The sequence below is a fragment of the Dermacentor variabilis genome, chromosome 5 (genome assembly GCF_050947875.1).
Source record: "Dermacentor variabilis isolate Ectoservices chromosome 5, ASM5094787v1, whole genome shotgun sequence".
Lineage (NCBI taxonomy): Eukaryota > Metazoa > Arthropoda > Arachnida > Ixodida > Ixodidae > Dermacentor > Dermacentor variabilis.
Genome location: NC_134572.1, coordinates 109,409,509 through 109,432,121, shown reverse-complemented (window position 1 = coordinate 109,432,121; position 22,613 = coordinate 109,409,509). Strand labels below are relative to the sequence as shown.

The 22,613-nt window shown below is 45.7% G+C and overlaps 1 protein-coding gene across 5 annotated transcripts in view; it reads right to left on the bottom strand.

The window, feature by feature from the left end:
* Nucleotides 1-22,613, bottom strand: part of mor (SWI/SNF- related protein mor) — a 73,128-nt gene that overhangs the window by 23,178 nt on the left and 27,337 nt on the right. For all 5 annotated transcript variants that reach the window (XM_075693276.1, XM_075693277.1, XM_075693278.1 and 2 more), the window contains exons 12-19: nt 19,563-19,654; nt 14,341-14,483; nt 13,516-13,587; nt 13,125-13,238; nt 11,582-11,738; nt 10,374-10,761; nt 7,342-7,464; nt 998-1,171 (exon numbers count right to left, since the gene is read on the bottom strand). In XM_075693276.1, the coding sequence (XP_075549391.1) occupies nt 998-1,171; nt 7,342-7,464; nt 10,374-10,761; nt 11,582-11,738; nt 13,125-13,238; nt 13,516-13,587; nt 14,341-14,483; nt 19,563-19,654 (1,263 nt within the window). The remainder of the gene's footprint in view (nt 1-997; nt 1,172-7,341; nt 7,465-10,373; nt 10,762-11,581; nt 11,739-13,124; nt 13,239-13,515; nt 13,588-14,340; nt 14,484-19,562; nt 19,655-22,613) is intronic.

Sequence of the window (22,613 nt, the reverse complement as noted above, 5' to 3'; positions counted from 1 at the left end):
TACAACTGCACAGCTGCATGTTCATTGACAACAGACAAATCAAGCGTGCGTGAGAGGGCGGAGTGGGGGCAAGTTGGCGCGCGTCTCGGCTGTGGCTGTGGATTGCTGTAAGCGGGGCTGAACGCACGCACAGCCATGCACCCTGCTTTAGAAGTCATCTGCCGCGTGTGCAAACAGTGGTTGTGTCAAGATGGCGTGGCATCGTGTAAGATGTCTTCCCGCGCATTTGGTATTGGAGGTTGCGAGTTTTGGTTATTTGTTAGAGTGAGACGCAGACGAAGCATTCGTTCCCTGCTGCCGGCGCTTTTCGTGATAGCGTCGTCGTCCCAGTGGGGACGACGCTAGAAGCCATGGGGGAAAAGTGCATGCGAAAGCGTGGCTGGCTTTAATTCATAGTGCTGGCGTAATTCGTACTTTAATTCGTAAGATATCGTCGACGTGGCATGAAACCATATCATTCGTCGCCGACTCCCGAATTCATCAAAATGAATTGCTTTCTCTTTCAGATTTGCTCTTCTCGATTGCCAGATAATTCAGATAATGCTGCGGCACCTTTCTGTGTAAGAAAAATCGACCGGCGACTGTACTTACTTGCATAAAAGGTCGAATTTCAATAGAACGAAATTTCGTTATAACAAAGCAAATTGCCAATTTTACCAACTTCGTTATATCAAGGTTTAAATGCATTGAAATCGTGTATAAAAACACTGTTATGTTGAGGTTCGAAATACACGGTATTTATTCTATGGACAATAAGTTAGAAAAGGTAATGTACTTCATTATACTGAAGTCTGTTATATTGAGGTTTACCTGGATATTGAAAGCCAACAAATTCCAACTGACATGTCACTGCTGTACATGCCCTTGCATTCCATAGGCCTCCCACAACATTCACTCATACAGTGCAGCAAGCAGCAGCACAAACAGGTAAGGAGGAACAAGAGCTACCAAGTGGCCAGGCTGCAGAGTGAGCTGAACTGCTCATTAGGCTACTCACTAGACTGCTCGGCCGTGCTCTCCTGTGGCTCCTTGTCACCCGTGCCTGCGATGCCTGTCATGCCCAGGCCTGCCTTAGGGTTGAGATTGCCCTCTGCTGCTGCAGTCTCGACATTCTTGATGTGTGCATCCAGAAGAGCTGAGGGAACCTCATCCTTGATCTTGGCGAATTCCTCTGCAGTTTGTGAGTGTAGAAAGAGCGCAGACCCATCAATACTTCAGTTAGAACAAACCATTCAACAATCAAAGTAATATTAAACTCTGTGTAATAACATCATCCAGCATCCTGGCACAGAAAAGGTAAAAAGTAAGACCCACTCTAGTGGTTACTTCTTTAAACTGACTTACCGAGATCTGAAGTTTTGTAAACATGGGAAAACATTGGTGCCTCCACGGTGCAAATATGCTACGAACTATGATTTGACACCTTGTTTAAATCTGGTAGATTGTATCAAAATACTAATAATCTGATTTATGTGCATTTCAAATTGAAAAAGAGAGAGATAGGCAGCTTGATCAGTTTTCACTCAAAACTTGCTGATCAAACCTTTTCATGTGGCTCTGTCGGTGCTATGAGGAAGTGAGATGCCCCTTTTGTGTAGACCTAGAGACAAAGCAACAAGTAGTGCCTGGTAGCGCATTGCCTCTAAGATCACATGTGAAATTTAGATATCCCAGTTATTATAGGCAATTTGAATTGCAGATGAACAATTTAACCCTTCTGTACACACGTGTGTGTGTGCATACGTAACTAAGCCACTTATTTCTTGGCATGAAACAAATGGTAATAACAAATACAATATTCTCAATTCATTACATGTTTGTTTTTGATCAATTTTAACCATACACCTAGTGTATTACGTTTGCAAAACCAATTGCCAATTTACTAATCAGCAAGTTGAACACGCTAAACTAAATTAGACACAATTTCGAAAGGAATTGTTACCGTCAACTTTCATTACAACAGACCCTGACAATCAGACAAAAAACATCCATTTCATCTAAAGTCTGTAATGGTGGACACACGTCTCACTTCCGAAACGTTTGTCACAATGTCCAACAACTTTACTTTAATGAGTGAGTGACAAACGTCCAAAGTCAAACACAAACAAAAAAATTGACAATCATTCCACTCTGTGAAGATGGAATGGCAGCGAAAGCTGACGACAGTCAAAGCTCTCAAGCGAAACGGGTGGGTCCAGCATTTGATCTACTTTTGGGATGGACCCACGTATAGGAAGCACTTAAATTAAACCTGCTTTATCTCCGCCACGGGTGGGCCCGGTATTGCTTAATGCCTGCTCCACCTGCGCCGCGGGTGGGCCCAGCACTGCACTATCTTCGATATCGGCCCACATATGGGGAGTGCTTAACGCCTGCTTCACCTTTGCCGTGGGTCGGCTCGGCATTGCACTATCTTCGTGATCGACCCACGTATGGTGAGTGCTTAACGCCTGCTTCACCTCCGCCGTGGGTCGGCCCGGCATTGCACTATCTTTGGTATCGGCCCACGTATGGGGAGTGCTCAAAGGCCAACTGCAACGAAATTTTTGACTGCGTAAAATGCCTGTTTCGGATAGTTTAGGCATGCAGTAGCCTCTGCACAAAATCTAATGCTTGAAATGCAGTACAATCCGTCACAAAGAGCTAGCAAAAATCTGTGTTTTTCATAAAGAAACTGCAAAAAGAATGATGCCATTATCGCCCAGCTGAAGTGATGTGCATTGAAGAGTGTGGAGAACCAGCACCCGTGCTGTCTGCTTTCCTTTCTTGTATTCCGTCCGGTGTATCAGTGAACAGGTCCTAGTTGAACAGGTGCTAGTCAAAGAGTTAGTATACTTTCTTAGCTGCTTCATGCGCTGTGACAAGGCTGTTGCATGCCCACGATGTGCTTTTAATGCAAAGTATTCTCAGAGTCCAGCCAGCTTTCTCTATCTGGCTGTCTGTGTTCAACAGCAGTGCCTCGATGCGTTCTGCCTCCGCTCAAAGAGCGTATTGGGGTGGCCAAGCTAAAAGTGTGGTATTGGGGGCGAGATCGACCACTGGAAAAGCTAGCACCACCGTCGGTGTGACGTGGAATGAGGGATCACATGGACAAAGCGGCTGCGTCGGCTGCTTTGGAAGCGCCAAAGCGAGCTGAAAACGAGAAGTTTAGAGTCCCACCTGCACCACGGTTCTGACTAAGCGGTGAGGCTTTACCGCCTTGGGTGTCTGCTTGACAACAACTGAAAGTACTGTAATAGATAGTGGCTTCTTTTGGAGGCGTGCAGCATGGTAGGCTACTTCTCGGTGCCGCAGTGCCAGACATACGCAACGGAGCCCAGTGCCAGCCTTATTCACATGTAGCCGCAGGGCAAGGAGCTGCGTGAAGCTTGGCTGGCGAAGCTTAGAACCAGCAGACAGCCATTGGCTACAACTTGGGTAAGCACAGACAAGAGGAACGTTTCTGCTATGGCACTGGGACTGCGCGATGTTCGGTGGGTAGCAGAAAACACGCTCGCCCGCGCCCGCTGCCTGGCTAATGTCATGACGGTTTGGTTTATGAACTTGTTGATGCTAGATACTGGCAAGTTCACTGGAACGGAAAGGGTTCGGGACGACGCACATGAAAAAAAAAAAGGCACGGCATATGGCCATGTTTGTGCTGTGAATTAATGCACTGGATTATGAAAAACAAGCTGAGGGAAATCGCACGCCGAGAAGACTGATAAACATACAGTGCGATGAACTTGAGAAATAATATTGAAATGTCCAAGAATTTAGAAGACAAAGAAAAGATTGAATCGTTGCGACGGCACATCACAGTCGCCGCAGCTAGGCATCGAAGTCTCTATAACGTAATTATTTTTGAACAGTTCTGATAGCGTCCACGCAACAATGGTTGCTAGTGTACTGTCAAATGCTCATATGCTATGGCCTAAAGCTCACGGCATGGTGCGAAAACGCGCTCACAGCGAAAGCAAAATATTGTGCGCGGACATGCATGCAAACGCGCAGTCGGTCGCTGTGAACCCGTGCGATCGCTGGATTGAAGCTCCATTCTGTTATGCCCCATTTGGTTATACAGACGGCCCACTATAAGAACATATTTCACATAGTTTACTCTCAGCGTTTGGCTACCTTTCACGCAAGAAGCCGGTTCGGGAGACTCCATCACAGCGACCGCGCGCAGTGGCGTTCACTGTATGTATTCGGTAAAAAGATGGCGCCTGTAAAGGATTCTGTGCTTTCAGTTTGCCCAAGGTTATTATATCGACTGTCAAAAACTTCCCTCGTTTTGAGAGGACCTACATAAATGTCCAGGAGGGCTGCCGCATGCTCTTTTTATTGAGCGCTGTAAGCGAAACCTATGAGGAGCACCGCCGCATGATCCCTCATATTACGCAAGGGAGGCGCTTCCGACAGATGGTGACTCCGTAACTCCTCACCGCCAATAGTCCGGCTTAACTCGGACGCGATCCACACATGGCGCAGGTACGCTAAATTGGCAAAAATTGGCCGCTCTACAGTCTTGTGTGGCTGGTGTGGGAATAGAACATGCCCTATCGCACGCTGGAGCTGCTGGAACAGGGTGCATCGTGCACTAGCTTAGCTAACCAGCAGCATGCTGTTCGGGTTCACTGAAGCGATTGTATTGAGTTTGTGCCTTCGACAAACAAATAAGTGCTTGCTCACCACGCACTTGTCCGCTAGCGCTGCGGCAACACCGTGCTGTTGCGGGTCACGTCTCCGGCATAACATATCCGACTTCACCAGACACTGCCTGGCATGCTGGAAGCGCCAGACTCCCTGATCAGACCAACCAGACAACTACCGCCGTCTGTAGTGGAGGGTGATAATTAGCTGAGGCTTGGCACGACCGGGCTAGAGGGGCTCAGTGCTAAGTCTGCATAAACTCATGGTCAAACAGGCCGGAATGCGGCCGTGATAAATATTGCCCATTTCGCTATGGCGGCATTGCATTCCTGCATGGCTTGCCGCCTTACCTACCCCATGACCGCCACACCGCATTCTCCTTCGTGACAAATGCAGCATGTGGTTCCTGCTCGTTTCTGGCACTGTGTGAGACAGGATTTCCTTCGTATACTTCGACGCGTTCAATGTAGAGACGCGCAAAACATCTTCAAGATGATGCACTACCAGAATTGATAGCTCGAGAATATCGCCCTTGAATACAACTTACCTTTCAATGTTACCTTTGGTTTTCGTGAACCATCGTGGCATATATTACTTATACTCAAGTCAAGAAAGCGTTTTAAAATTTTATTAAATTAAGGGGTTTTACGTGCCAAAACCACTTTCTGATAATGAGGCATGGACTCCAGAAATTTTGACCACCTGGGGTTCTTTAACATGCACCTAAATCTAAGTACAAGGGTGTTTTCGCATTCCGTCCCCATCGAAATGCAGCCGCTGTAGCCGGGATTCGATTCCGCAACCTCGTGCTCAGCAGCCCAACACCATAGCCACTGAGCAACCACGGCGGGTCAGAGAAAGCGTTTTCCAAGCAGACCTTGATGGGTAAGTGACTGTGCTGTTGAAGTGCAGCTTCGTCTACTGCAGTTTACACGCTTTGTGCTCTTTGTCTGGTCCGCGCCGTGGTGCACACTTGCGCTCGAAAAGCTGGGACAGGAAAGATATGTTAGGCCTTCCTCTACTCAGCGTTGTGTACTGCACAGCCATTGCCCATGCTCGAGTACGTATTCGAGCACTCGACAGTCACGTAATGCATCGACATTCTTGCAACAGCTCAAATCACGAGCGCAACAGGGAGAACACACCCGAGAGAAACGCCTGTCAACTTGCAAATGACGAGCGAGCAATGCGCCTGGCTGCCTAGGTGCAACAAGGCGCAACTGATAGATTAACAGTTGCGTACGATTCTTCAATATGCGCCATATCCGCATCGCTACCGCTTTGTCGCCATATGCAGGCGTCGTCTGCATAGGCACTATTTAATAGCTGCTAATAACCAAACTAGGCGATTACTAGCCCTGTGACTTTGCCAAGATTACCTTGAGAGTATACGCTAGGCATTTATAGTCAATTTAACCCAAGTGAAATTTTGTTGCAGTTGGCCTTTAACGCCTGCTTCACCTTCGCCATGGGTCGGCCTGATATTGCACTATCTTCGGGATCGGCCCATGCATGAAATTCAAGGGTGCGTTACAGGTTCCCGAGCCCACATGGGTACAGGCCATTGAGCTTTGACCGTTTCGGCACTATCACCAGAACCAGACCACATGATGATTTTTTCTGTTGATGGACGCCGAAAGAACTACGGAAGGTTAGTCACAGCTTTCGCGGTAAAAGTCGCAGTTTTGCTCGAAAGGCGAAGCATCGATTGCAATAGCAAATTAAAAGCACGGCAGCAGCAGTGAGCGAATTGACCTTCGTGCTGTCTCTCACTTCAATGCAAATTAAACATCGAAAGCACAGCAATACGAAGCTGCCGGCACTGGGCGCACTTTGTCCACATCGCAGATCGCTTTGAAGACGAGGCCCGTATGAGTGCGCACTATGTTCACATTGCAGATCATTTTCAAGATACAGCGCCTGCGCGGGTCTTCACTTGTCCTCATCACAGATTGCTTTCAAGATACGGCTGTGCCATTAGCAGCAGCCACCAGAGTAGGTACCCCCCTTTCATTCGGCTTTGCGACCCCCCCCCCCTCCCCTGTGTGCCGCGCGCAAAAGATGGCATGCTTCCGCCCCGCTTTCTTTCCTCCCTCCCTCGTGCGCAAGAGATATTGAGCCGCGATCGTCGGCTGACCCTCGCAAGTCAGCTGCCAGCCTGTGTCGACACGGCAAAAGTTTGTTTTATACGCCCGATTTTGACAAAAACTGCCGTTAATTTCGTCCGCTGTAGCCGTTAGGCCATTGTAGCATGGTTCGTTTTAAAAGCGAACTACGTTACATTAATAAAATAGGCAGACCAAACTAAGGTTGAAATATGGTCCATTATATCCGAAAGTCTGTTGTACACAGGTCCATTGTAATGAGCATAGACTGTACTACCCTTGACTTCGAGAAATATTCCTACATGACAATGACATCTGCTTCACTACAAAACATGCTGCCAGTACTTTAACTGTCCTTAAAACAACAATAAAAGAACAGAACTCCCTCCATCCAAACTGTTTGGTGCACATATACTCGCACCACTTGGGTCAGAGCTAGTCACACTAAGCAACCATTTTTGTCCCTCTGCCTACCCTTGATTTATGATGAATACAGGAATTGGAGGCATACTTTTGGAACTGGTACGATGCACAGAACTTTGTCATTAACCGCACAACTTCCAAGGCTCAGCTGCCACTCTACTGATGTCAGAAATGAACGCACCCATTGCTGCCTTGGCTGCCGAAGAGGCCACCCGAGGGTCAACCACTGAAGCCAGGAAGGCCACAGTGGACATGATGGGGTTGCCCGCTTTGGAGAAAGGAATCGGCTGGAAAGCCAATGGTCCTGCAGTGGAATGTACAATCAGTGCTTTTGCACAGCTTTTGTCATATTTTGGGAAGCCTGCATGCATGCAGAAAAGGACAAAGACAGACAGTGTTTGTCCTTTTCTGCAACCATTTCTTTCATAATATGTTTCTCAGGTATGACTAAAATATGTCATACCATTACAATAACCGTTGGACAAATAATGTTTATTCCTATCCTATCCTATTACAAGCCCAAGCAGCTTACCCTCTCATATCAGTGTCACTCTAGCACTTTTGATCACGACTGAGCCTGAATAATGTTTCAACCATGTTTGGCTCCTTTGCTAATGCTCGCAGAAAGGTGCCGATCATGATTGAAAATTCAATCCCTATCGGATTCAATCATTAACAAATGTGCCCGTGTGGCACCAGTACATATAAGATCTGCCGTTAATATCACAACTTTATGTAGCAATCTGGCTTTATGGAGGAGCTGCACATGCTCTTACAGGGCAAAATCACAGTATTAAAAAAAGGCTCCCCAATCAATTTTTTAAAATTATAGTCAGCAAGGAAGACAGGTGTATCAAAGTGTAAGCTTCAGGCTTTCACGGCTGGCTGAAGTACACAGCCCAAAAAAAGCATAAGAACCTGACAAGTTGCTTTCATTTTTCTTCCTTAGTTATAGATGCAAAACACGAGACTGCCCCATTTGAAGCTAGACAAATCTTGAATCAATTAGCACAGTCAAGCCTCAGCAAGCATATCAAAGCAGAACAAGAAGCAAAATAGGTTGACACAATGACAATTTAATTAAAATGTGCTGCTCTAAAAGCGAAACAAGACCACTGCTTATCTGTTAAAATTTTCTATAACTGCAACAAAACCAAAACAGCAAGGGTACTTGCGTACATCAAGGGTATCCTTGCCTTGCTATACAAACTACAAAAATTCAAGATGCATAGCCACAATTGTAAAGCGATTCTAATGTATCCGCAATTGTATGCATTATGCATGCAAATTCCACAGTTTAACAGACAAAAAATTCACCGACGATTACGACACTCCCTAATGCGAAAGCTGAGCACAGCTTTGCATGTGTTTTTCATTTCATTATATTTCGGCTGGTGTGGACAATCTGCCTCGTGCGGCATATTGCAAATGGAGCTAAGTACGGCGCAACTGCCTCACTAATTTGGAGATCGCAAGAGCCAGCGCATGGGTGACACGTGGGCATGATTCACAGCAACTGCCACCGACGGACTTCCCAGACGACGCGCACTACTCTGGCATTATTTTGTAGCCGTTGTCACTGAGCTACGCTTTTCTTACCATGTTTTCGCCATACCCTCCTCCTCTTTCCACCTCATGGTTCCGTTGCACCCTCCTTACGTCTTTCATCCACCCACTGCGCGCCGCATTCGCTTTCATCTTTCATTGTGCTCATTCACTGGATTACGCCGCCGCCACCACTCACCGCAGGAACAGGTGCCTAAGAGCGGCACTCTAAAAAATTTGCACATGATTATGACATTCCCTAATGTGAAATTTGAGCGCAGCTATATATGCGCTTTAATTTTGCGATATATTGGCTGGCGTGGACAACCTGCCTTGTGCGGCACCATTGCAAAACAGAGCGAGGTGCAGTGAGACTGCCTTGCTAAACGGGAGATCGCGAGAGGCAGCGCGTGGGTGACGCATGGACGCAATTCACAGCAGCCGCCGCAGACAGGCCCTCACTAATGCAGCGCTTTGTTTCCACATATGGTATTGGTGGACGCACTCGCCGCATGCCTTACCAATCTGTTCACTAATGACGCGCACTACTCTGGTGCCACCTCGTAGCGACTGTCGCCGCAAGACGCTTCTTGCGTGGCACTACGCTTTTCTTCTCATGCTTTCATCATAACCCTCCTCCTTGCGCTCTCTTCGCTGTTGCTGTCTTTCATCATCCGCTACGCTCCTGAGTTTGCTATTTCATCCTTCGCTGCTTGTTTGCTCGGTTATGCCAAAGTACGCCGAGGATGCTGACGCTCAACGCAGGAACGGCGCCTGAGAGCTGCGCTCTAAAATGTGGTTCCTTTGAATTTAACATGCAGCCTTTGACTTGCCTGCAGAAATTTGTTTTTCTGTTTCTGCTAATCATGGGTAGGCATGCTGCATTTAATGCATGGCTCATTGCATAAATGAGAGATAGGCAATTGGGGTTCCATAGTACCGTATCATCCACTCTTAAAGGGAACGCCCAGTCCATGCTTAGTCATTGATTAGAGTTCCCATATAATGTGAAAGTTTGCATTCCATACTCATACACATAAATGTCTGCCTGATTCATCACACATTTGTCTGATAAGTTGAAAAAGTACTGCTGTTGCGCTTCCTTTATTGCTGTTTAGGTGTTCCCTACCCCCTTCGTTCTCCAGAAAGTTAAAAAAAGAACACACCAAATATCCCAGGCACTTTTCAAAAATGCCGTGCCCAGGCAGCTATGTTTTCAGTGCAGTACTCATGTAGCCCATAATAAACGGAAAAGCTATACACAATACACTGATGATGATGATGCTTTATTGGCATCCCTTTTGAGATGGGGCAGTGATAAATAGTCACCTAGCCTGCTGGATTTAATCAAACTAAATTTATTACATGTTTCTCATCCTAGCATTTTGTACACACCTCATTAATCTTTTTTGTCTCCCTCAAAACATCTTTATCTGCCTTGCACGGCTACCTATACCTGAAACTCTGATAAGCGTCGTTATCTAGTGTTGAAAACTGCAACTAGAAGCAAGCTGATGGATACATTCATTATCGGTTCTCACTTGGAGGTATGTTTCCTAGCGACAACTACACTGGCAGCAGCACAGAGAGTTAACAAGTGAACTGTACTGCACATCATTCAGCCCCGACAGCCTTCCCGGAAAGATGGTAGAGATAGGAGGGACGCACCCAGGGCACCTCCTCCCGCGGCGGGGTCGTCCAGGTAGGGGTCCTCAATGGGCAGCCTGAGGAAGTGCAGGATGCACTCGTCCTGGGTACGACTGCCCACATGCTCACACACCTTGTTCCAGTCCTCGCGATACATCTCCAGGGCTTCCAATAGCAGCAGGGTCTCCTGTTCGGTCCACTCACGCGACACTGTTGCAGCCGCTTTGTGGCGGAGGTACGCCTGCTTCTTGGCATACTGGTCCATCTTGAGGCCCAGAGCGTCGCCACCGATGGTCGTCGTGGCATTCGCAGAGCCTCCACGGGCCGGGATGCCCCCTCCTTCGTCCTTGCCGGGGCCACCCTCCTCCTTGGCCTTATCCAGGTTCAGCATCTGCTGCGCTGCTGAAGGCTGGAGCCACCCATGTGAACATACCATGCCAGCTCAGCCAGTGGCTCAAGACAATTGGCAAACACCATTAAAGCCAGCCCAATGAAAACCCCTTTACACACTCCCACACAATACCTGGTCTGCAACAGTCTTGTCCACTCTATACAGTAAAGTTAAAAATTATTTCAAGCTTTCATGTATTGAGAACATTCTCCAAATTATTTGAATGTCAACTCACAGATTAAAAGAATAAAAACTGATAATTGTTTGCTGTATTAACATAATCTTATTTATAAGTTTTGAGCTGTATGTACTGGTTTATAGTCGCTCATAATCTGAGAAAGAACAGTTAGCCATTGTACGAAAACCACATGAAAATGTGCTCTACATTTCTTCAGTATACATTGATGTGATGGCACTTTGCGCCGCTTCTTCAAGCAGTGAAACAAGCTCTAAAGGTTGCCTCAGATGTTTTATCAAATTTTCTGCGAAACACCATAGCACTGGCATATTTTTGTACAAGAACCTGTGCATTCTTGCAAACATGCATGCACCAGTCATTCGTAACTTATTTTGCATGGAATTTCACTACATTTCTTTCACTTCAATCTGCTCTGGATAGCCTTTGTTTGCTTAAAACCCGATACCACACCATCTTTATGCATCTTATCCCACAATTGCTTAATTTTGTTACCCTTCTTTTTTTTTTTTTCCTTTGCAGTGCCTACTCCGAGACATCACAATGCAATACTCTGACAGAGTATTTGTAACACAGAAAGACATTCTTAAGCAAACAGGTGCACACACCAAATAGGCAACAAAAAAACAAGGCCCTCCTCACCTGCTGAGTCCTGGGAGGGTTGAGTGGCTGCAGTCCCGAGGGGGTGTCAGCCAGCACATGGAAGTGCGATGTTGATGGGGGACCCATGGGGCTTGGGCGGCTCTCTGCATCCACCTGGTAGTTCACCAGACCCCACTGCTCCAGGAATGCATGAACCCTGCCATGCAAAGAGAAACAACAATGCCTTTATTCACGAGCACATAAACCTCTAAAACCCTCTTTTTAACAAAATTATTCAATTCCCCGACAGCTACCACAGACATTGCATCGTTCCTGTCACTAGTACAGTAGACACTATCACAGTAAACCGCTGCAATGGGAGTGCTTCACTGCACAGGAAAGTGTAAATAGTAAAGCGTCAGCGGTGGCTGTGCTGTATAAAGTGTCCAATACACAGCGACAAAATTGTTTTGTAGTCTGGAGCTTTTTCCGCAGTCCCCCTACCCTAACCAGGAGAGTTAAACTGCATTATTATAATTTACACTTCTGCAATAATGAAATGACCACTCTTGCTGTGAGATGATGTTCGCTAACGTGAAAGAAATGCGAAAAACAAAATATGGGCGGTGACGAGATCCTGAAATTGCAGCACCAGCTCATTGAAGTGTCATAAAATTTGGGTCTGCTCAACTGTTCATCCGTAAATAACTGCACTGCATTCCAAATTAGCCAAAGACTCAACCTAGCAAGATTTTTGTAGCACCAGAACAGCCCCACTATGACATGTTACTTTGGAATCTGCGACCTCCCCTCAATGTACTGTTGCAGAGGTTTTTGGCCCAAAATTCAAAGAAGGCAAGGCTGGCATTTGTTTACTTCACCAATTAAACCTCTTTCCAGTAAATGAATGAAAAACGAGTTTTGAAGGGATACTTTATCCACTTACAGTGTGTGGGAATCCTCGGGTCCCATGACCGTTGCACAGGCAGCAAACATTGTGTCAGGCGCACATGCGCCAAGCAGGTTGGGGAAAGGGGAAACCTTCCTTCCGCGGGCGGCGCACGGGAATCACAAGGGCTATCAGCACCACCGGGTGTGTAACGTGAGATCCCTCGGACATTGCCAGAGTCCCTTTGGTCACCAGCAAGCAGCGAGTCTGGAAGTCCTTGCTGCCGCTGCTGTTTTGCCGCATGTGGTTAGCCAACCTTTTTTTTTCGTGGCAGTCGCCGCGACCACCCGCATCCCCAGCTGATAAGTTGGAAGCCCCTATTTACCTAGCGCATTATTCCCTCTGAGGGTACCCTCAGTGATGTGAACTATAGCTAGCTGGCTTGCTCGAAGTGTTAGTTGCAATCATAATATATGCTCTCCGAGTGTACACCGAGGCATAGCACTATTGATACTCCCCCTCCTTATCTTGACAAGTGACGCATTGTTCTTTGGTGCTTCTACAAGAATTTGTGGTAATGCATAAGGGACAAAATGCAGCAGCTGAGCAAATGAATCACTGATAAATTAGAACATCTACCCCCAAAAACCTTTAAAAAAAAGAACCTTCCGTTTTTAAGTGCACTTTATGAGCATGTTTTCCTGAGCCACTCACCTCATGATGGCACAAACATCTCCCGCCAGATTCCTCCGGCATGCAGTGACTGTCAGGTACTCCGTTGGGTTGAGCCGGTATGTGTCGATCATGAAGTTGCGGTACGCAATGTAGCTGCAAAACAATTACATATTGATTATAAATGTCCTGATAAAATTTTCAGTTAGCTAAAACAGTGCTTCCAAGGACGTTATCAGTATTTTGTGCTTCTGATCTGCTTTGCAGAAGGGCATTCATAAATACATCTTTTATTTCATAGGTTTTATTTCATCTTTTATTTCATAGCCAACAATGGCTTTATTCGTGCAGAGAATTATTCGTGCAGAGAACAAAATCAAAGGAAGTGAGGAGTACACCCAACACAAGGCGATATATTGTGCAAGAGACATACACTTCAGGAGTCTTGGACTTGTTCTTGGCATTGAAAAACTCTGGCAGGGCCCGCCTTTCAATTGCATGAATACTGAAAATACAAAAAATAAGAGAACCCAGAGGCATTAGGGAAAAAGAAAAGCATTTCAAGCTGCCAGCACTAACATAAGGCATAAGAATACAAAACAGAGGTTTTACAACAAGAGAACTGTTTAGATCCCATTATATTTATTTTATCCCCCATATGAGCAGTCATGAAGATAGTACTGGCTTGGTACCTTAGCATCAAGCTTAGTAAATATTCCAGTTGACAGTTGTCATACAAATAATATTGATCCTGGTAATATCAAATTATCTCTTACATACAGCAATTACTGAACACTGAGGCTGCAGGGAGAATGCATAGCATAACATATACAGAAAACACGCTGACATTCAACAGAATTAACTTCATGCATCAACAAATGCTTTGCAAGATGGCTTTCCTGTCCAAACCGACCACTGCCACGCCCATCATAAACAAGAAACAAAGACTTCTCCATTCACTACAGCATTTACTAGGCGCAGTTTTCCAGCTCCACTTGCACATGAACATTGAAAGTGGAGCTGGAAAACTGTGCATGCCAGATGAAGCCAGCTCTATCACCCTAGTTGTAAAGTAAGTTTTATGCTCTGTGAGCGCCAAATGCCACTCTTCTGTTTGACTGACACCTTGAGGTATGCAATGTTTACAGTCACTGACCAAGAACTAAGGTTGCTTTTTCACAACCCTGCTCATATCTCCATCCCTATTAGCAGAACATTCAGGACTTCACCCTAGAACCCAAAGCACGACAGCACTCACCTGTTGTAGTCAAACCAGGCTGCATAGCTGGGGATGATGATGTGGTTTGCCTGCTCGGTGACATTGTCATCGTGAGCTTCAGCTTTCTCGCTCTTGCCCACACCATTCGGGCTGCCTGGTCGGGAGCCCTTGTCTCTGTCACCCTGGAACAAGTTATACAACTCCTTTTAGGAACCATGCACCTCAAGTAAACTGTCAAAGGCCTGAGACTGTGTTCTGAGAAGGCAGAAACAGCAGAAGCAGACCTGGGAGAGTTTCATCGACAGAACATTGCCAGATGACAGAACATGACAGAACATCAATCAGATGATCTAACAAATTAACTGCTGCTCAAGGACACTAGCAGAGATCAACAAACAAGTCTTGCACCCCCGCCCCGCCCCCTTTTAATTGATTTCTGTTTCCGGGATGGTTGGTCATGCCTCCATTTTTGTAAAGCACAAACATCATATTTATGCTATTCTAAAGTACATTTTTTCCTGGAAAAATTCACTGAAACATGACATTCGCATCAGAATTGAGTAAATAACCAAAAGTGCAATAGGTTGCGCCCTCAAATCCCATCACTCCCAACTTGAATCCCTCCTCCCAATCTTGACGGCCGTGCTTTGTCGCACTGTGGGTGCCGGAAGTTCTTGCAAGCATCTCAAGTTTGTCATTTGACAGCCCCTCCAGCTGGCACCCAACAAGTGACATACGGTCTACTGGGGCTCGGATGCAATGAATTTTCATTTTTAATGCAAACACAAATCCTTGTTTCTTTCTCTTACCCTAAAAATTTGGTGAGGGAACAATCAAGGATATTGCATTCTGCATTTTTTTTTAAGTAGGAACGTCGGGGGGTGAGCGCAATTAAGGGGAATGCATTTTTCGTTACGGCCATGAAAAATTCTGTAGGTGTCACAATCGAGGGTGCATCAACCTCGAGTACATACGATAGTCTGATGGCAGTTTCTAAATGGGAGCAAAGAGGAGAGCTTTGATCGCTACTGGGGCTTATTTGACTATGGTGAAGTGCAATAAACGGGACTAACAGAAGGCTAGGCAGACGGGACAAGCACAGGGTGTCTACCAAGTTGACATTTCCAAATTCCCTGAGTTTTCCAGGTTTTCCCTGAGTGCCTTTGCGAACTTCCCTGAGTGATGCAGAACTATGTTTTATGTCAAGATGGGCTGGAACCATATCGCCTGATGCTGTCACTCCTTAGTAAGCATATGAAAATTCTTTTTAAAATGAACCGGCTTGAATCCAGTTTGAATACTAAGGAGTAGTGTTTATGTTACTCAAAAAAAGAATAGAAGGGAGGGGCTAGTAAATTGCACAGCAAATAAAATGTCTGAAAGAAATTGCAAATCGAGTCAGACATTCTCAAATACAAATATAAAGGAGATGCATACAGAAGCAAATATGAGCTATTTATACTATCTGATAGCAAGCTCAGTGGTATGAGGCCCGAATTTTGTCCCAATAGAGATTCTCTCTCAACAGCTCGTAAGTCAACCTCAACTGTCCTGACATACTCTCAGCCCGCACACGACGCCTCAGTGTTGTGTTTCACTGCTTTAAAGAGTTTATTTTAGTTTGTATGAGGGACACCTGCACCTCGGCGTCAGCCAAGAGTGTTTTTTGAGCTCAGGCTCCTTCAAAGAAGCCCTCGCATACTTCATTCCCCGTTCATTCCTCAATGCGTCGGTCCTTTGTGTACTCGTGCACCTTTTCTCGCGCGTTCGCATTACGGACCATTTGAAGCATACTCTTGGTCAGTTTGCAGTCAACATCCAATTCTTCGGACCCCCCAGGGGCCGTGAAAACTTCCGAAAAATCAGGCAGTCCGAAAAAATAAATGCATGTCTTTTACTGCTCTTAAGGGCTCAAATCGACACAGGCACGTCTGAAAAAACTTCGAATGCCTGTCAGTACACTTATTAGGCATAGCGGTGCTCCTACTGCGACAGGAGAGGGCGGGTGCACGCGTGTAAAATTAAGGAATACATACTGCATCCCGTGACGATTGCCCCTTCCTGCGCTTGTTAAGCTTCACCGCAATATGTTTGCTAATACTTCACCGCGCCACAACACTATATTGAGGCGAAACTACCTTTCAGGAACCAGCATTATGGAATGCGTTGTGCTTTCCGAGCTTCGAAGCTAAAATTATTGCTGACAGTGGTGAAATGAAGAAACACGGCACATAACGGCAAGAAGCTTAATAGCGAACGTCGAAGCAGCTAGGCGTAGCGTTGCCGCAGTGGTGGCGACGGCTGCCAGCGGATCTGCGTACGATAGTGCTGGTTCGAGGCGGCGAGGTAATCCAAATGGCAGCGGTGGTGGCTTCGATTAATGCCGCTTCGGACCTGCGGTCAAGCAGAACGTCCGGAAAATCGAACGGCAAAGAGTTCTTGCGTCCGAAATTTCAGAAGTTCCGATACATTGACTCTATAGGTTACGTGGTGGTGCCGCGAAGCCGTCCAAATTATTGGGAATGCGGAAAGTCGGTCGCTGACTCTACGCTGGCAACTCCTCCAGCCGACGACAGGACGTCAAAGACGATTCATTACGATTCCTGTCTGTTGCTCGAGCCAGAATTATCGCGACTTTTGACCCTTTCAATAAAATTACAGCTAATTTTCCCTAATAGAGGCACAAATTCCCTGAGTTTTCCCTGAGTTTTTCCAGACTACTAAAAATCCCTGAGAATTCCCGGTTTTCCCGGTTGGTAGACACCCTGAAGCACTACTGTTGATGCTTGTTCAACATGCCCAGTGAATTGCTCAGATCCCACTCTGAATTTACACTTCAGCATTTGGCATTTTGCATGCTTAAGTGAGCATGCCATGCATGCTGACTTTAAGGGAGCTTCAGAGAATACATCTGGTAGGAGCACAACAATATGCCAGTTGCTGAACGACACCAAGGTGTATGCAAAAGTGATCTTTTAGGACACAGCCCCTAAACAAATGCTCTCTAGACAGCATACAAGTGAGGGGGAACCAATGAGCTGTGGGCCACATAAATAGAGAACCAATAGTGCATTCATCAATATACGCAAATCAGTTTCAGGAAATAAGCTACTAGAGCAATAATGATTCCAAAACATGGCATCAGATACACCAACACCATTGAGCAAAGTTGATGAAGAAAGGTACTCCAGAAACAAAGCTTTAACAATGTGTCTCAGTCGACAAACAGTGCAAGCTTGAAACTGTTCTCGAAGACCACATGGATTGTTTACTTGAGAATGCACCACCTCGCAACATAAGCATCAATGTGGCACCAAGACAACCCATGACAAAGACAAGCTCTCTGTTTGCATCTGCGACACAAGACCAGTGTCTTGTGTCGCAGATGCAGACACACGCAATAGCTTTGTTCACCATGATGATACTGAGTTTGACCTGGCACTGGATTCCCACATTTTCATCACATAAACAATCTTTTACAGTGTAAGCTGTTATGGGCTCATTTCAATAGCCATTTTGGTTGGCCATGTTGTCTGCCACCAGTGTCCGTCGCAGCTATCGCCAGAAATGAGAAAAAGACAAAAAAAAAAAGCAGTTCCCACTGGAATTGAACCCGGGACCTCTGCACAGGAGTCAGCTACTCTACGACAGCACTATGCCAGTGCTTGCTGGCTGCTGTGGAAACATGCCATATACGCACGCGAGGAGTCATGTGATGCGAGATGCGTGTCGCATGGCAACAATACATGCACACTTTGCATTGCAGTTGCATAGGTAGATCGAGAAGGCAGATAGGTACAAGGTAGGTAGAGAAGCTCTGAGGAATAAAAAGAAGATTAACACTTTCCTGTCCACACCTATTCCTATCGATAGCCTGTTATCGATGGTGCAAGTTCAAATTTTGACACGCTTGGGGTGCTTTTGGACAGCTAGTGCCATCCAGTGCATAAAAGAGGAACTATTTTTCTAGGTTTGGTTTCATGTTTCTTTTTTTCATCGTGGGAGGTTTTATCAAACAGCGAATTTCAATGGATTCTGATGAGTCTGCATCAGAATGCTTGTGCAGCAGTTTGTTAAGAGCCGCCGCACAAGCACGATAGCCACTAGGGCTAACATTTTCCTTGGTATATAAAGAACTTATACAGATAGAAAGCTTACATTTGCAGGAATGTTGCATATAGCCTTTCTGTTCAAAACGCATATCTTGAAATTTTTTTTATGTTCTCTTGGTGCGAAGAAGGACCAATGTTTTTATGGAGTTTTCTTGTTTTCTAGCAAATTCTTTTATTAAATAATTTTTTCTAAGAGCTGTTAACAAATATTTGCTTGAAAATAATATCATTAGAAGGCACAATCCTTCTTCTACAAATTGATACTATACATTCTAATATACAAATTGATACTATACATTCTAATATAAAGTATTTGTGGTAGCAGTAAAAAAATCATTTACTAGACAACCCAAAAACTGCCTATTTTCCCGCAGACAGGAAAGTGTTAAGGAGATGTATACCAAAATACCAGAATAAAAAACATGTATGCGTACCTGATTAAGTCAAGCAGGCTAGGTGTCTATTTGACACCACCCTATTTCAAAGGGTATGCCAATAAATTATCATTAGCAGCAGCAGCATCGTATTGTGCCAATTGTCATGCAATGCGAGATGCACGCTGCATACATGCAAACTTTGCAGTGCAGTTGCATCGTATCGTGCCAAGCATCAAGGAATGTGACTTGTGTGCTACGTAGTCTCGACACCTGTGTTTACTCTTCGGTACATGTTATGGCACCTCCTCGCAAGGTACGAACCACTGCTGAAGACGTGTATCGTTGAGCTGCATGCGCAGCTGCAACCAGGGAATGTCAGGCTCAAGCAGACCAGTGTGCAGAAAGCAGCACAAACCACAGCTCGCCGTTGACGCCCGGCGGACCGTTCAGTTTGTTTTCATGAAAACGACACAAAGAGATTTGGCTGTGAAGACCTTCTAGTGCGTGCTGCTGAAAATGGAGCTGCTATGGAGCTGCTCCATCATCTTCCACTGTGACTGTGCTGCGTGTGCCGCGAAGGCGTGCAGCTTTTTTTTCTTCTTTTTGTCTAACATCGCAGGACCTAAAATTGAGCATCAGAATGATGTTCTAGGTGACACGAGATCTTATGTGAGCTCAAGCAAAAGATAAATGAAAAAAGGAAAGGCAGGAGGGTGGCTAACAAACATCCTTTCAGCCTCCCAGCCAAGGTTCCGACATCGAGTATTCGCACCTTGTCATCCATGTCAGCCCCATCCAGGTCTATGAGGGTACCTCCTTTGACTGGCTGCAGCTCACTGTCCTTGCTGCTACGTTGATTTGGGTCTGCAGGCGAGAGCACGGATGGAAGAGGGGAGGGAAAGGCAGCTGAAGGATGTGCAACACAACTTTTGGAAACTAAAAGACCTAACTCACAACCAAATATGTGGTAGGCTCTAAACAGTCTTATGAACAGACAAGTTCTACTGGTGCTATGACAACCACTCGGCAAGAAAACATTTCTGTGTCACAGCTGCAAAAAACCATGCAATAAATACGTCAACGGCTCAACAGATGAAACACATTGCTCAGGATGGGTGTATGAAGAGCATGATTCTCGCAACATTTGCTGCTTAAGGTGCAGTTGCAACAACACATAACAGTTCACCAAAACTGAAATCTGGGCGAGTTTGTGTGGTTCCGTCTTGACAAAAAACCAGCGCAATAAAGACATAGACAAGCAAAAAAATGACAAACATGGGCATTCTTTGCTCCCCTGCATCTTTTCCACGCTGGTGTTTTGTTAAGATGGATGGATGGATGGATGGAGTAACTTTATAGAAAGGTCCTGCGAGCTACGGGGCGCAAGGTCCCATAGAGCGGGCTACTCCCACGTTGGGACCGGGAGTTGTAACTCCCTGGCCGCATCGTGGGCTCGCTGGACGGCCCAGAGCTGCTCCGCCAGGTCCGTGCTGCGTAATGCGTCTTGTAGCCTGGCGGAGTCTTGATCCTTGTTTGCGTGGGTCCGACCACACGGCCAGAGCAAGTGATGTACGTCTAGTGTGCTATGGCAATTTTCGCAATATGATGTTTTATATAGGTCAGGCTTGTAGTGGTGTAGTCTGTTCTGCGTGGGGTACGTGTTTGTTTGAAGCATTCTGAACGTCAGGGCTTGAGGCCTGGTGAGCTTATTGTGAGGTGTGCTGTATATTCTGCGGTCTAGATAAAAGTGCTTTATGATCTCGTTATATGTGGAGGGAGGGTCCCGATTCTCGCTGGGATGGTTAAGATGGAACCACACCAACTCACCCAGCTTTCAGTTTTGACCAGCGCTAGTGTTTGTCGTTTCATTGCTGGTCTACGTCTTTTTTGCACTGGTGTTTTTGTTAAGATGGACATAACAGTTGCTGTGCCCAAGACAAGCAAGAAAAAGTACCATTCACCTGGAGAACATCAAACAACAAAAATATGCTTACTTCGGAAGTGACAAAAGCATGCTGTCCAATATTGTGCTCTTGGCCAGCAATTTCATTCGTCGTTCTCTACGAACTGCCCTGACAGCCGAGTTATTAAGATCAGTGTGGTGCTTTGAGATTCGCAGTACATTTTCTTTTCTGCATATGAGGGTCTACAATGTTGATTAATTGGTTCATGGTGTTTAACATCCCAAAGGAATCCATAGGCTATGAGATGTCAGGGTAGGGGACATGGACACAGCCATGGTTCCTATTGGACATGGTATGAATGGGAAGTCACGTATCACTGCTTATGCCTTGTCTTTTATGGGGCCGAAATACTGCACATCTGCATCTCGTGCGTGATCAAGTGTGGGACAGTTGAGACGGACAGGCGCTTGGTGTTGTTGCATGCAGTCCCATGAGCTGCTTCTGTGTTCATCACCATTGAGCTTAACATCTTGCTCGTGATTATCGATAACAAAACACCACCTTAGTGGTGTGCTGCAGCTCGCCTCTGTGACGAACATTCGGTGATATGCACCCAAAACAACAGCAACAGTACGGATGTTGAAGATGACAAGAACTCCAACAAGCGTAACATATGAACGACTGCACCTGCAAGCGTCGGCATCTGTGTATGCGACTGTACTGGAAGCGAAGCACTCTCTTTCTCCATAACTCAACGAATGGTGCCAGGCCAGTGGCAACAAGTCCGTACAAGTCGACCATGTACTGATGGAAGTCCGTTTCCTCCCTCTTCTAGACGAAAGTTATAAGAAATTATAAGAACCAGAAAGTTATAAGAGGACGGAGCTGATCTTGAATCAGCATCATCCAGAATTAGGCACAGAGCTTTGAGCCTTCACTTTCTCTTTTCATTGAGTGGCTTTTCAAGCTGACCACTCTTAATGTTGCATTGCAATTAAACATTTTGTTGTTCATTACATTACTTCATCTCTTCCTGGGCCCTCTGAGCTGCTGGTCAAGCACTCGACTGCTGAGCCAGTACTACACCCAGGAACTCAAGAGCACCTTTGCAACAGTGGAAACCGGATTAGTTTTGACCCCATGGGGTTCTTTAAAGGCCAACCCCAAAGTAGAGCACATGAGTGTTTTCCATTCTGCCACATTACAACATTGCCAGCGCAGCTAGAGTACAAACTAGGCTTGTGTAAATATTTGAGACATTACTATAGTCAATTGCATATTATGCTATTTGGTATTCGTTTTGATTCAAACTTCAGTTCTGTAGGCTTCCATTTATTTATTCGACCCTGGTTAATTTGATCCCGACCGATGGTCCCCGGCTAGTGACCATACATTTCTAGGGGACTAAACATTTGTTGCTTCACTCCTGAAATTGGCCATCGCCGAATACAATCAACATAAAATTTTTCGGGATTTTTTCGGGATTGCCTGGTGCCGCGAAAACGTCAGAAAAAATGAATGCATGCTTTTTACTGCCCCCAGGGACTCAAATGGTCACAGGCACATCCGAGATAGCTCTAAATGCCTGCCAGTACCCTTATTAGGAGTATTGGTGCCCATACTGTGACAGGAGGCGGCAAATGCACACGTGAGTAATTAAAGAATACATACTGCATCTCGTGACAGTGGCCCATTTCCATTTATGGTATGCTTCACTGCAATACACTGCATATGCCTGACTTTATAACGCACCTCTACTGCATCAAAGCTGACTTTTAACCCTTTGAGGGTCGATTTTTTTCGCCATATGCAACCGCCCAGGGTAGATTTTTTTATTGCAGATTCCAATTTTTCTTAGGGACTTATTTTGAAAAAAATTTACCGTAATTTTTCTAGGGTGACTGTAAAGCGAGAAAAAA